This window comes from Psammomys obesus, unplaced genomic scaffold (genome assembly GCF_907164565.1).
Source record: "Psammomys obesus unplaced genomic scaffold, mPsaObe1.curated_primary_1811, whole genome shotgun sequence".
Classification (NCBI taxonomy): domain Eukaryota; kingdom Metazoa; phylum Chordata; class Mammalia; order Rodentia; family Muridae; genus Psammomys; species Psammomys obesus.
In genome coordinates this window covers 10,580,091-10,594,289 of record NW_026591918.1, presented here as the reverse complement: position 1 = coordinate 10,594,289, position 14,199 = coordinate 10,580,091, and the positions used below count along the sequence as shown (strand labels likewise).

Here is a 14,199-nt window from a genome sequence, read left to right as displayed (position 1 = left end):
GAAGGATCAACAGGCTTCTGGGTGGACCAACTCACTCCAGCTGTAGCAGCATTTACCAAGTGCCTGACATGTCTCCTGGATACGCCAGGAGATGCCGTGATGTCCGAGACCCAGGCTCTCTTCACTGCCAGAAGGATCAAGAGGACACCTTGCCACCCTTTCCCAGTTCCACAGAGAGGCAGAAATGGGGTTTCTGATGAGTGAAGGGCAGTTAGAGTTTAGGAACAAGGAATTCTGGGCTATGTTTGCAGAGTTCAATGGAAAAGGCCTTGTCAAATAGAGGGGTTATTTGCAAATGCTCTAGCATGTGAGCAGCCCAGGGAGAGATGTGTGGTGAAGGTATCCTTGATTAGCATTCAGACCCATGATGAGGCACCAGGAAGTGGGAGAGATCCTTGAGATTCCCTTTAGAGATGCACTCTGTGCCTGCTAAGCATGAGGGAACTCGTCTCAGACTTGCGGCCCCGGCTACAACCACTCTTTGGTCTTAACCAACACCCGCTCTCTCTTCCAGCTCTGGACAAACACTGCAGACAACCTGGAGCTTGCTCTCTTTTCCCATCTCCTGGAGATCCTTCGGTCACCAAGGTTGGCTGGGTTTTAGTAGCCCTAGAGTTACAACTAATATCTTCAAATAAAGAACGGGGCTAAGGGGCGGGACAAGCAGTGGTACTGTCTGCCACTTCCTAGAATGCTGGCACCCACCTACTCCTGAGGGTAGAGCAGTGGGACAGCTCTTCCTCCTGTGACAGACTTGGACCTCAGGAGACAGGTGTTGGGGATTCAGAGGCCTCTAGCCCCAAGGACTAGCCCAGAATTAGATGAATTAGGGCTCAGCAGGTGATGAGTTTGGCCTGAAGAAGAAATAGTTGCTCTAGGCCACAAATTGCTCTCTGTCCATTCCCTCTCTAACCAGTCACTTGGAGTTGCCAATGGCAGAAATAAAACTGCAACAGGCTAAGGAAGGAAGAATGCAGGGAGGAGAAGGGATAGAAGAGGAGGGGCTGGAGGAATTTTGTTGAGCAGTTCATTAGTGTAAGAGAAGGGCACAGATCCTGCTGGGGTACCACACGAGCACCCCTCTCTGCCCTCCCTACTTTTCTTCAGCCTGCGCTGCTTCACTTGGGCAGGCATTTTACTGTGACAGCCAGGTGGCTGTGGGACACAGGCTTTACTCCAATCCTAGGATAGGATTGAGTTCTGCTGGGCCACTGTGTTCTCATGGCCAGGCCAAGAGCATGGCTTTGCCTCTCCAGAGGCTGAAGAGTTTTAGTGAGAACATACTCCCAATACATAAGGGCTGTGAAAGGAGAGAGGAGGCAGCAGAGCCATGAGCTACCCCCTTGCCTGCTATCCCAGTAACCGTTAATGTCTTCCTTGTTTTCACTGTGTTTGTGAATAGATTTTCATTCAGGCTATTACTGGCTATCTGCCTAGGTGGCCCCAGCTTTTGGGTGGAAAGTCACGGGTCTTTCCTGTCACATAGTTCTATGATCTGTGACCGCCTTGGGTCTGTCCCATTAGTGTATGGGCTGTAGAACTTTGCAGAACTGAACATGCTAATGTCAACAAGAAAGTTTCAAAGGAGCGACCCCACCCATACCTTCCTACCCTCCCTCTGCCATTCTCCACTTCTGTACCTGTTGCCTAAGCAACAGACATTACCCTTGTGGTTCTTGTCTTTGGAGAAGTAGAACTTACTGGAAATAAGACCATGATTATCCTGAGGAGGGGGTGTGGGTACTTGAATTCCATCTTTCTCCTCGGCCTCTCCACCGAGTGCTCATCCACTTTGTGGTTTGGGCTGGGCAGGAAGATCACACAGGCAGACGGGCTCTGCAGGCCGGCGCTGCTTTTGCCGCTTGTTGGGAAGTGTTCTTGGGTCACATGTGCGTCTGCTGTCTTTGCTCTGGGTTTTCTGAAGCCAGCATTAGTTCTCCCTGAGGCTCAGACTCCAAGTCAATAATTGGGTTTGTCTTTAAAGGTGGTTTCCAGGGACTGGAAGGGACAAGCAGCGCATGCTCCAGCAACTCTGACACTTGGCAGACACGTACCTGAGGGGGTGTCTGATGGCATCTTGACAAGTTGCCAAGAGAACGCTAGTGTCAGAGAGCCATAGAACAAGCCTAGCTTGGAAACCCTTTTTAGAAGAAACACAGTGAATTTGGTTCATTCCAGTAAAAGCTTTTACTGCCTCTCTCCTGGGCTCCCCAGGGAAGGACCCAGAAATGCTGAAATAGCCCACCAGGCACAGCTGGTAACCAAGCTCCTATTCCTCTTCAATGAGCCAAGCCTGGCCCTGTCCAAGGTCTCCACCATCATTGCCATTCTGGGCTGTCAGCTGAAGGGCCACTTTAACATCCAGGACTTACTCAGGTACTTCAACAAGCTCCTGGGGTGAGTGGGGCAGGCGAAAGAGCCTGGGGTTATTTTACAAGGGAATATGTTAGCCTCCCCTGCCCGCCCCAGTACTTGAGACCATTCAGAACTTTGTAGAAAATTGTGGTCAGGGGCAAGCATTTGGACAAGAGTGGGTTTGCTTGATTCAAGGTGGAAGATGGCAGATTTCCTAGCCTCTGATGCTCAGGCACCTGGTCTATGCCTGAGAGTTCAAAAATACCCACTCCCATAGTCAGTATTCGAAGCAATAGCCCTTTGTCTACCCCCTGCTGGTTTCCCTCAGCGGTCAGCCTGTTCCACATTCCACTCTTTCTCCTTCCTGCCTATCTGGAAATTTGACTTGGAAGAACCAGAGTCAACATCTTTGATAAATCTTGACAGATTTAGAAGTTTCTAGAAACACAATGTTGATCACGGCAAAACCCTAGGTCCCTCAGATTTTCACTTTGTGCCCCACTTGAATGGACCGCGTAGAAAACATTAAACACAAATGCAGAGGGCACAGCTGAGACCACTGCCTAAGCACGCCCTTCTCATCTTGCTGTACACAGGGTTGGGCTCTTCGTCATATACACCCTCAAGCCTGCATCAGTGAACGAGAGACAGATATGCCTGGATGAAGCCCAGGACCCCTCCGTACCTGGTGAGAGCCTTCTTTTCAGATGTGAGGTCAGATGGCCGTCAAGTCACCCGAAAGCACATATTGGGGATACTTTGCATGGAAACAAGCTGTGGGAAAAAGGGAAACGCCCACAGCTATGATGGCCAAATGGTGCCGATTCCCCTCCTTCTTTTATAGAGTAGTCGTTTCCAGTCCCACTAGGCTTGATTTCTGAAGTCCAAAGCCTTCTCATAACGTAGTTTGTGATGTGTTTTTGAGCCAGGCTCGTGTTCATGCAAAACAGCTGCCCTGCCTTGCTGAGCCTCGGTTTGCTAGGAGGGCATAGCGCAACAACTATAAGCATTTTGTTCTGGGCCCTTGGGATCCTCCCTGTTGAAGATGGGACCATTTAAGTGCACAATTTAACTAATTAGAGGCTGGAGAGACGGCTCAGTCAGTGAAGCACTCAGCACACAAGCGCAAGGATCCGAGCTTGACTCGCCAGCATCCACATGATAAGCCAGACACACCAGCCTGTAGGTCTGTAAGCCTAGTGCGGGGGAGGCAGAAACAGCTGATCTGTAGGGTTCTCTGATCAACCAATCTAGCCAAACCAGTGAGCTCTGGAGTTAGTGAGACTCTGACCTTGACCTCTGTCCTCTATCCACTTGTACACACATGTGCATGCATACACACGTGTGTGTTCATTCACATAAACTCCACTGCATGGAAGTAAAACAGTCTCACCATCGTAGAATAGTCTCCGGGGCATCTTCTTAGGTCAAGCCTCAAAAACGGAAATTGCTATTCTCATCTCTCAGAAGATAGAGCTGAGAAGGTCAATGAGATTAGGGTCTTAATGAGAGATGGAGCCAGACTCAAATAGGGAGGAATGTGAGTCTTCTCCAAGCTTCTGCTGTAGGGCGTGTGTTCTTTGAATGGGGCACACAACAAGAGCCAGAGAATGAGTGGATGGACAGTAGGTCAAGAGTGATATAGTTGGTCAGACTTCCTGTCAGACTTCCTGCTCACATGGATTTCGTACTGAAACTTTTACCCCTATATCATTTTTTTTTCTTGAAACAGGGTTTCCCCTTTTCACCCTGATTGGTCTATGTAGACCAGGCTGTCCATGAACTCACAGAGATTGCCTGCCCATGCTTTCCAAGTGCTCCGCATTAAAGGCGGGCCTCACCATGCCTGCTAACAGTCTTTAGTTTAAATCTCTGTTAAACATTGTGTCCTTTAGAGTTTCTCTGATGCTTGAAGGGTCAAGTTGCTTCTCACTGAAAGATATTCTTTTACTTTATCAGTTTAAAGATTCCCACCCCCAAGAAGTTGCCCCCCCAAGTAAAGGGAAACACAGCAACATGTTCCAAAGCTCTTTTTAAGTGTCACACAGAAGTCCAGAATTCGATGCCAAGATTCTGAGCCCTATCTGTGGCCCAATTCCTGAGTAAACTAAGTATTTGATGAAAACAGTTGCTTGCTGTAGCAAATATTATGCCTCTTTACATCCTTTTTCTCTCAAATCTAAATTTCTTTCTTTTTTTTTTCTTTAGCTGGAAGCCAAACATCTGGAAAGACAATCTGGCTTAGAAACCAGCTGCTGGAGATGCTGTTTGGTGTAATATCTTCCCCCCAACTTCATCTGTCCTCTGAGTGAGTTGGCCCGGGTTGCCTCACACAGGGTGGGGTGTTAAAACCTTCTCTTAATGAAAAGCTTAGCATCCCCGAGTCTGCTGGCTGCGGTGTGTCCTGCTCTAGTCGGAATGAGGATAACATTCTCTCCACCCGATAAACCAGACCTTGCCCTGAGATATAGCCAGGGCTATATGCAAATGTTGATGCAAATGTTCAGTGAGCTCAGAGAACGAGAAACAGATTTGCTATCATTTCAATAAATTCTTTTTATCACCGCTGTATCCTGTAATGGCTATTGTTTTGGCAGTTGTGACAACCGCTGTCTTTGATGTCTTATGCTTGGCAGACAACAGAATGGAGCGAGGGTTAGCCTAAACAACATCCATCATAGAGAAGGTTTGCCAAATTCCTGTGCTGTTTTAGAGCTCTAGTTAGTTCTTCCAACTTGGATCAAAAGAAGTATCTGCCTTCAATTAACTTTCAAAGAAATGCTTAACCACAAAGCTGGTTACATTATTTTTCCCTGCTGTCTGCCTGAGATCCTGTATTCATTCACTTAACAACTATTTGTTGAGTACCTACTGTATACCAGACACTGATCCTGGCTTGTGGGATGCAGCCCTGAGCTAGTGGCTTTGCTCTGTCTGAGTTTGAGTCAGTACATAGGTGTATTAGGTGATGTGGTACGAAGATACTCCTTAGCAAAGAAACGGCAAATAGTGGCTAATGACTTCCCCGCTGGGGCAGGAGAAGTAACTCTGTGGGTGAAGCGCTTGCTTCGTGAACGTGGGGACCTGAGTTTGGATCCTTGGCACTCACATGAAAGCCGGATGTGGTGGCCAGTGTTGGGAAGGGTGGTGGAGGCGGATACATCTCAGGAGGTCTCTGGACAGTTAGTTTAGCTAAACTGTGAGCTCCAGGTTGAGTGGAGACCCTGTTACCAAAAATAAGCTGAAGAATGATGAGAAAGACAACTGACATTAATGTCCAGCTTGCACACATATAAATATAACATACACACATATAATACACATACAACACACACATATACAGTACACATACAGCACACACACAATACACACACATATACAATACACACACACACACACACACACACACACACACACTGTAAGACTTTACATTCCTAGAATCAAAGCACAAGCTGGAAGGAGCCTTAGAGGTGAGTGAGCCTAGCCATTTCCCTTTCCATAGCTTTGGAAGAGACTTTTTCTGGTGTGTTTCTCAAACATCTGAACTCTGAAACCTCAACCTAGGACTAGCATTTTAGCTCTTTCCCTAAGGCCCCAAGGAGGTTCTACAAGTTTTGTATGCCTCCTTCTACTCAGTGTGAGACTGAAAATGGTCGTTTTCATGGAGGCCTGCGGTGAGAATAAAATGAATTGACAGATGGGTCCAAGAAGGGATCTTAGGGTATCACGAAGATATGATAATCTAATCCTCATCACTATCGTTACCACCACCATCTCTATCACCGTCACCACCATTGCTATCACCATCATAGTTCCCGCCATTCCATCATCACCATCATGAAATGGCAGAGCACATTAGGAGCCCTGTCAAAGCCATCCAGTTGATAAGCACAAAGACAGTACTAAGTGGGAGGCAGTTCCTTCACTTCTAGTCCAGTGTTGACTCATTCCAGCAGCCAGCAGCTAGCAGCCATCCCCTCGGTGTACCTAGTGAGGAAGCTGATGCTGAGAACCTACCCTGCTTGGATGCTTCTCTCTGTGACTCTCAAATGGCGGGAGCTCTTACCCTCTCAACTGTCCTTTCCAGACAGGCTTCTGATCTCCCTGCCATCCAGTTCCCTCCAGCAAATCTAAACTCAGCACTTTAAGTCCATGTTTGAGAGTGACATTTCACCATGGCTAACCACTGGACATTTCCAACTAGATCAGTTTTGACTAGATACTTTAAAGACAGAGGTAAATAAATTCATGGTTTAGGTTACTCTGCTGACAGGACTGAAGTGAGGGGGCGAGCACGAGCAGTAGGGGGTGGGGCTGCAAGGAGCACACATCTCTCCACGCTTGTGCTTGGGTTCCCAACTGCCCTAAGAAGCTCTGGCCTGTTTGCATAGCACTGTTAATGGACGAGCCTATCCGCTGTGCGGTGATCTTGCCAGCCTTTTACCTGTTCCTTCAAAATACAATCCACATTTCATCTGCAATGGCCAAGCACTGCCTCACTTCCCTGTGTGGGGTGACTTGGTCTTTTTCTGGGCACGCCTCTTGCTCATGGAATGAGAGATGACTGCCTGCTGTACTGCCCCTCTAGGTCAAAGGAACAGGTGTTTCTGAGCCTGGGCCCCGACTGGTTCCTGCTGCTCCTACAGGGTCACCTGAATTCCAGCACCACCACGCTGGCGTTGAAGCTGCTGCTGCACTTTCTGTCACACCCTTCCCTCCGTGGGCGATTTAGAGATGGCCTGTCTGCTGGATGCTGGGTGGAGAACAGCATGGAGGGTGTGGACATTGTGATGGGTGAGTATCTGTGGTGTCTCCAGGCAACTCTTTTGTCCTGGGTGGGAGTGATGATCAAGCCCTACCCAACCCTGCCCACTTGGGACCTGTGTAGCCCTGTCCCCTAGGCCTGTACCCACCTCAGCCCTTGCCCTCTTAGATTCCCATGGATGAGTCATTCCAGAACCTCATGCTTACTAACTCAGGCAGGCTGCCTTCCACCCTCTTCTTACCTGCTGACACACTAGCACATTGGTTCTTCTCCCTGGATGCCCATTCTGATGGATGTAGACTTGTCTTTCATGTCCCAGCTCTGTGCCAGTCTCCCCAAGACAGGAGGGGGCCAGCCTGAATTAGAAGATCGAATCACATCTCTCTGCTTGTAATGGCATCTCTCTAATGTCCATCATAATTCATAAGCACATTTTAATTTATCTGAATTGCTTTATGCCTGTCCTTCCCACTTCAATGTCGTTTCATATGTGCCTAGAACCTGTACGTCTTTTTGGAATGTGATAGATCTTCTGTCCAATACAGGGTTGCCTTGTTGCTTTTTGCATAGCTGATTTTTTTTTTGAGACAGGGTTTCTCTGTGTAGTCTTGGCTGTCCTCAACTCACTTTGTAGAGCAGGCTGGTCTCAAACTCACAGCAATCCACCTGCTTCTGCCTTTCTGAGTGCTGGGATTACAGGTGTGCTCCACCATGCTCAGCTTAGTATCTGTTTGTTTGTTTAGTATCTGTTTTTGATGAATGAATAGATGTATGGATGAGTGGGTGGATGGATAAATGAATAGGTAGATGGGTGAGTGAATGAATGAGCATGTTAAGAATTGGCCAGAAATGATTGTGAAACATTTCATATGTTCCTGTTGTGCCTCTCCTACCTCATCAATAGACAATCTGAAGAGCCACCCTGTAGTGCCCGACCAGAGTCCCTGCCTACTTCCTGGGTTCCGGGTCTTGGATGAGTTTCTGGCCTACCATGTTCTTATCCCGGAAGTGTACCTCATCGTGTCCTCCTTCTTCCTCCAGACACCACTTACAGAGCTGACTGACGGACCCAAAGTATGTTCTGGGTGCACCCCTGGGGAGGAGGGGCACACTTGGCTTTCTGAGTCCGTATGATTATGGCTGTTCCCTAAGATTCTCCATCCCTCTACTTCTTTCAACTAGAACAGCCTGACCTGCTTCATCCTCTCACATCCTGCACTCCTGGCTAGCTTTTAAACCCTCCCACCTCCCCGTTAGACTTTCTTACCTTCCGTGGTCTCTCCTAGAATACTGACACGGTTAATCTGATCTACAGTATGCTAGGGCCGCATCACCTTACGCCTCAGCCCTGTTCATCAGAGGTGCTCTCCCTCTACTGTCACTCGGAGAGGAGGCTTCTGATTTTCCTCAGACCTTAGTGACTCGCAAGCACAGCATTTTCCTCCTCTTTCCCTTAGCTTCTCTTTTTTCCCTGACTCTTCATGGCCACTCAGACCAGAACCTGCTCCTTAATCCACACTTTTGGTCTGCTTCCTTCCCAATTCTCTTATAAACTTCTTCGCTAAATTTCCCAATGAAAAGCCCACACTCACTACACCATCTTGCCACATACCCACTCATACACTCGGTTCAAGCCTTTTATACCTACCAGGTCAGATGCAGACCCCAGCCAGCATCAGGACCCCTTTAATTTGATTGCTTAACTGGCCTTTCAACTTACCTCCTCTTCCTACTATAACTCTGCTTTCATGTCCACGAGAAGACAGCTGCTATGTACTCACCTGTCACATCTGTGAGTATGTGTCCTTATTCCTTTCTCCCATTCTCACTGGCCACTTCCTGCTGATAGCCCTAGACAATTTCTCTATTGTGCCTCATTGCATCTTACATAGCATCTACACCCAAAGGGATAATGCCTTGTTAAACATTGAGCAAATGGGAGACAGTCTTGACCTTTGACTCTTTTCCCCAGGTACCTGATGAATAACAGAACTGGGAATCATTTCTTAGGTTTTAGTTGAACTGAACTGAACAGGAATAGAAAAAGGCATGGCTAAAATATTCAGCTCGTTGCATAGTCCCATATTTTATGGCCTGGATCTACATCTTGATAGATAGAAATAGAATAGATCACTTCAGCACAAAGTTCTGAGCATGCTGTTTTAAGTTCATAGAGAACCAGCGTTTTTATTTCTCTCTGTATTATGGGAAACAAACATCTAAGGGTGTAAGACCTGTAAGAGACACTCTACATATTTTATTTCACTTGATATTTAAACAATCCTGTGGGAGTAGATAATGTGAGTTTTCATTTCATAGAGAATGAAATTGAACAGCCAAGAGGCTGAGTAGTTTGTCTGAGCTATTAAATGGGCGGTGTCGGGCCTTCTGATCCAACACCCAGCTCCTTCTCTGCACTTTCCCTGAACCTTGAAATCCTTGTCTTCTGTCACCTCCTTGATCATACCCACTGGATTGGGTTGGGACATTGAGTACTTCTGAGATTAGAGCTCAGAGCCTTGTACATGGTAAACAGTGCTACTCCCCTGCTCTGTTCCCGTAGCCCCAGGAACTCTCCATGTTGCAAGTTTCTGGTAGATCTAGAACCTTCTTAGAGGTGTGTGCTTCTAATGCACCATTCTGTGGGCTGAAATATTGATAAGGACTGATGAACTAGTCTGTTTCTCTCTCCTCGTGTTTTTCCGTCTGGGCACCCCTGGAAAATGTGATGCGCCTTCCCACCTTCCTTTGGTGGCAAGGTCTCCTTATGGTTCTTCTTTCTCCACAAGGAGAGCTTGGATTCGATGCTTCAGTGGCTTCTACAGAAACATCACCAGCAAGAAGTCCTCCAGGTGGGGCTGTGCACAGAAGGTGCCCTGCTGCTCCTGGGAATGCTGAAAGCCATCATAAGCCAGGTGAGACCTGCTCCTTACACAATCTATTAGAAGGTTCCAATAGGAAGGAGTATGGAAGGGTCAGCTTATTTTGTTCCAGAAGCTTCCTAGTAATGCTGGCATATTAGTCCGGTCTCTGTTGTATAGAAAAATGCCTGCTGCTATGTCATTTACAAGGAATTGAGGCTAATTTAGCTCACAGTTCTGTAGGCTGGGCAGTCTGTGAGCATGACACCAGCATCTGCCTGGCATGTGGTGAGGGACTTCTTGCTGTCTCATAGTGCGGTGATGACATAGGGCAATTTTGCCAGCTTGGGTCACTCTTTTCCTTCTTAAAAGACACAAATGCCACCATGGGGGACACCTAGACATTCCCAAGGCACTTTATGCACTCCTCACTCCTTTAAGCATTTGTTTTTCCTCCCTGGGGACATTTCTGAGGAGACAAAGATGTTATCTTTTTAAGGGGTCATCTGCATCAGCACAGGTGGCCTTGCCCAGGAGATTCTTGTGAGGTAGAGGCCTGCCTCAGTGAAAATGGATGACCTGGCACAGAGCCTTTTGGCACAGGCACTGTTTGATTTTTGACCTTCAAGGTCCATGAGCAGTGGGTGGAAGGGACTGTTAGACATTGAGGCAGCCATGATGGATGTAGGTTATTTTGTTTGGGAACAGGTAAGAGGCAGACAAAGTCAATTTCATTCTGCAGACACCAAGCCTGATGGGAGCCTTGATTTTGTGAGGAGAAGCCATTGTTCTTGTTAAAATGCTGTATAAGTATTGTCTTTCACATGAAAAAAAAATAGAAACCCAAACCTAAAAATCTTCTGGCACCCCACCCCCACCCCAACCCCAGTTATGGCCACTGTGAGCTACAGTGGAATAACTGGCAGGCAACTTTAGGAGATCATACTGTGTCCTTACAAAGGTGGCGTCTCAAAAGCAATTTCTTTTTACTTCCCCAGTATTTTGTGGACTTATTTTTTTATGTCAGTAAAGTAGAAAAATGTAAGACTTGTGTATGCATGAACTATGCATATCTGTAGTAGACATGTATGGCGTTGCTTCATGTATTTGTTGTTATACAGTATCTGTAGTGCACACTTTTGCTTTACAGCTTGGTGACCTCTTGGGTTCAAATTCTGTGGTGCGTGTTGGGCATCAAAGCACATCTCATGTATTTTTGTTTGAATGAACTCCTCAGGAACATTCCAGTAGGCTTTGAATAACCCCCAACCACACAACACACATCCCCACAGCCAGTGCTCGCTCTAACGCTCATTTTGTGCAGAAAGGCTCAGCCCGTTCTCACAGTCTCAGCAACATGGCCACATAGACAATGGTTCCACAGATGAGTTCCTTAGCATTAGGTCAAAACCATATTATTTTACCTTTTACCAGTCTCTCTCTTTCTCTCTCATGCATGCAGATGTAGCTATGTTGAGAAGGCATAGACCCCTCCCCCCGTTTTTTGTTTTGTTTTACTTAAAATTTACGTGTGTGTATGTGCGTGCGTATGTGCAGGCAAGTGCATGCTGTAACATATGTGTGGAGGTTAGAAGATAACCTTGCTGTTAGTCCCCTCCTTCCTCCTTGTTTGAAGATCTTTCTTGCTGTTCACAACTGCATCTTCCAGGCAGACTGCCTCGGCAGCTTCTGGCCTCCCCTCTCTCTGTAGAGTGCTGTCCTATAGATGTGTGCCACTGTAGCAGGCTTTTCACACTCACTCTCACACCACACGCGGGTCAGCAGGTGTGTGCGACAACTGTTTTTACCTGCTGACATCTCCCTGACACGCATTTTGTCCTTTTAAAAAATAGCTATTCTTTACTTTTGCCTTAGCCATATTGTTAAGTGATCACGTGGTTCTTGCTTTTAGTCAGTTTCATGTGATCCTTTGCATGGTTGTAAAGATCTCATTCAACCCTCCTGTTCTTAGAATCAGTGTATTTCCCTGTTCTATTCACAGATTTTCATTTATGGTTTTGTATGAACATTTATAAATGCTGTTGAGCTGAGATTTAATTCTATTGTGTCATTGTGAGGTTTGATATTGGTATTCTACTAGTCTTAAAATAAAATACGGGATTTTCTTTATATTAAAAATGCTAAATTTCCTAGTTCTTCTGTTATTTAAATGCAAGTTTCCTGGGCCCATAGCTCTTGACCTGCTTGGGATTTTAGACAACTTCTTGACCATTCAGATTGACACTCAAAAAATAATTTCCCTACTATTCTCTTTCCATAAATGGTTCTGTATAGTCAGCTTTCTCTTACTGTAACAAAATCTCAAGATAATCAACTTACAAAGATAAGACATTTATTTTGGTTCACAGTTTTAGAGGCTTCAGCTGGTGAGTAGTTAGTTGCCTTATTGCTTTATGGCTGTGATAGTAGTTCATGGTGGGAACACATGAGAGAGCAAAACTACCCACTTTATGGTCAGGGTACAGAGAAGAACCTGAGACCCCACAATTCTCTTTTGGGGTACATCCCCAATGACTCAAGACAAAGTTTTTAAAGTTTCTAACACCTTCAACAGTGCAAATTTTTTAACAAATGGGCTCCCGTGGGACATGGCAACTTGTCCCTTCTAATTTATTTTCTGCATGATAATTTCTACATTCTTACTCTATGGTTTGAGGTTTGTGCTTTCTTTCCATCACAGTTTTTCTATTTTTTAAAAAGAATATGAAGGTCTGTGGCTTTATTTTAAGAATGCCATCTTGAATATATTGAGCAGTATCCTGATTTATTTATATCACTTTCTAAGATTGTTATATTTGGCATCTTCAATTTTGTTATTTCCCAGAATTACTGTGGTTACATTTTAAAAGATCTTAAAAGATCTCTTGATTCAGAATCTATGTAACTGAGAATATATATATATTTCCTAAATATATATATTTAGGAAAGATAAAGAAGATAAAGAATAGATAAAGAAAAGATATATATATATATATTACATTCTTTATCTTTCCTAAATTATTCATTCTACCGGAGAACTAATATACAATTAATTTCTATGATATCTGAGATGTATTTTTTTACTTGTAGCATAATGAGTCTGTTATCTAACCAATCAATGTTATCAAAAATAGAGCAAAAGAAGTGACAATGTAAGCTCATTTAAAACTAAAAGATGTTGTAAAATATGCTGAAGGAAATGAAAGTATAAGGTTGAACGTTATAATGCATTGCAAGCACATTAAATCCACGTGTTAAGGATATTAGTTTAACATGCAAATGATGGGGCAAAGCCACTCAATAATTGATCTACTACAACAAACATACCTGTTATGAAGGTGAAATTTGGCAATTTGAGTAGATAACATGCTACACATGGTAAACATTTAGAGGGATGAGAGACAAAGTCTGAAATTTAATCATAAGAATAACTCTAACACTTGCCTATGAGTCGTTTGGAGTACGCGGAGTGTCAGTTCTGTGCAGGGAATGAGCCTAAGGTTGAGGCCGGTCAGTTTGAAGTTCCAGGTGCCTGTTCGGAACAGCGAGAGTTCAGACAGTGGCTGAATGTCTTGTCTGGGGTACAGATCTACGTCTACATGGGCAGCTGAGTATGTTAGACAAGGGAACTGGCTCCAGGAGAGGACTGGGGTCACTCAGGACTCAGAGGGAGGAGGCTCAGTTGTGTAGCCTGGACCACAGGAGAGGAGATCACAGTGTGGGAGGAAACTCAAGCCTGGATAGGACACTGGGGATCAACTCCACAGCACAGCACAGCACAGAGTACAGCACAGCACAGCACAGCACAGAACAGCAAAACACAGCACAGTGCCTTCCAGGCTCCTGGATGGCAGGGATAGGCCCCCTCAAGCCCTACCCAGACAAGGTGGATTCCAGTGTGGTTCAGGGTGGAGTCCCTAGTGGGGAAACTGGCTGTGAGCTGAGGACTGACAGGCACGTTCTGCCCTGAGCCCAGTGCAGGCCACTAGTGCAGGGCTGGTATGGGGACACAGCGCACTCTCGCAGACCTCCTAGTTTCACTCTCTTTGTCTTTCACCTACTGGGTGTTCTTTGGGAGGGTGAACCTCTCCAGGCTTCTGTGTTTTTAGCTGCAAAACAGAGGTAACTATGGAACCTATTCCCTAAGGTTTTAGGGTGAGGGAAGATGTGTGTGTGTGTGTGTGTGTGTGTGTGTGTGTGTGTGTGTGTGTGTGTGTG

At 45.8% G+C, this 14,199-nt stretch overlaps 1 protein-coding gene across 1 annotated transcript in view; it reads left to right on the top strand.

Moving 5' to 3' along the window:
* Window positions 1–14,199, top strand: part of Wdfy4 (WDFY family member 4) — a 206,044-nt gene that overhangs the window by 70,630 nt on the left and 121,215 nt on the right. The window contains exons 24-30 of the mRNA XM_055612466.1: window positions 515–588; window positions 2,215–2,376; window positions 2,952–3,043; window positions 4,564–4,663; window positions 6,944–7,149; window positions 8,025–8,194; window positions 9,910–10,035. Of these exons, the coding sequence (XP_055468441.1) occupies window positions 515–588; window positions 2,215–2,376; window positions 2,952–3,043; window positions 4,564–4,663; window positions 6,944–7,149; window positions 8,025–8,194; window positions 9,910–10,035 (930 nt within the window). The remainder of the gene's footprint in view (window positions 1–514; window positions 589–2,214; window positions 2,377–2,951; window positions 3,044–4,563; window positions 4,664–6,943; window positions 7,150–8,024; window positions 8,195–9,909; window positions 10,036–14,199) is intronic.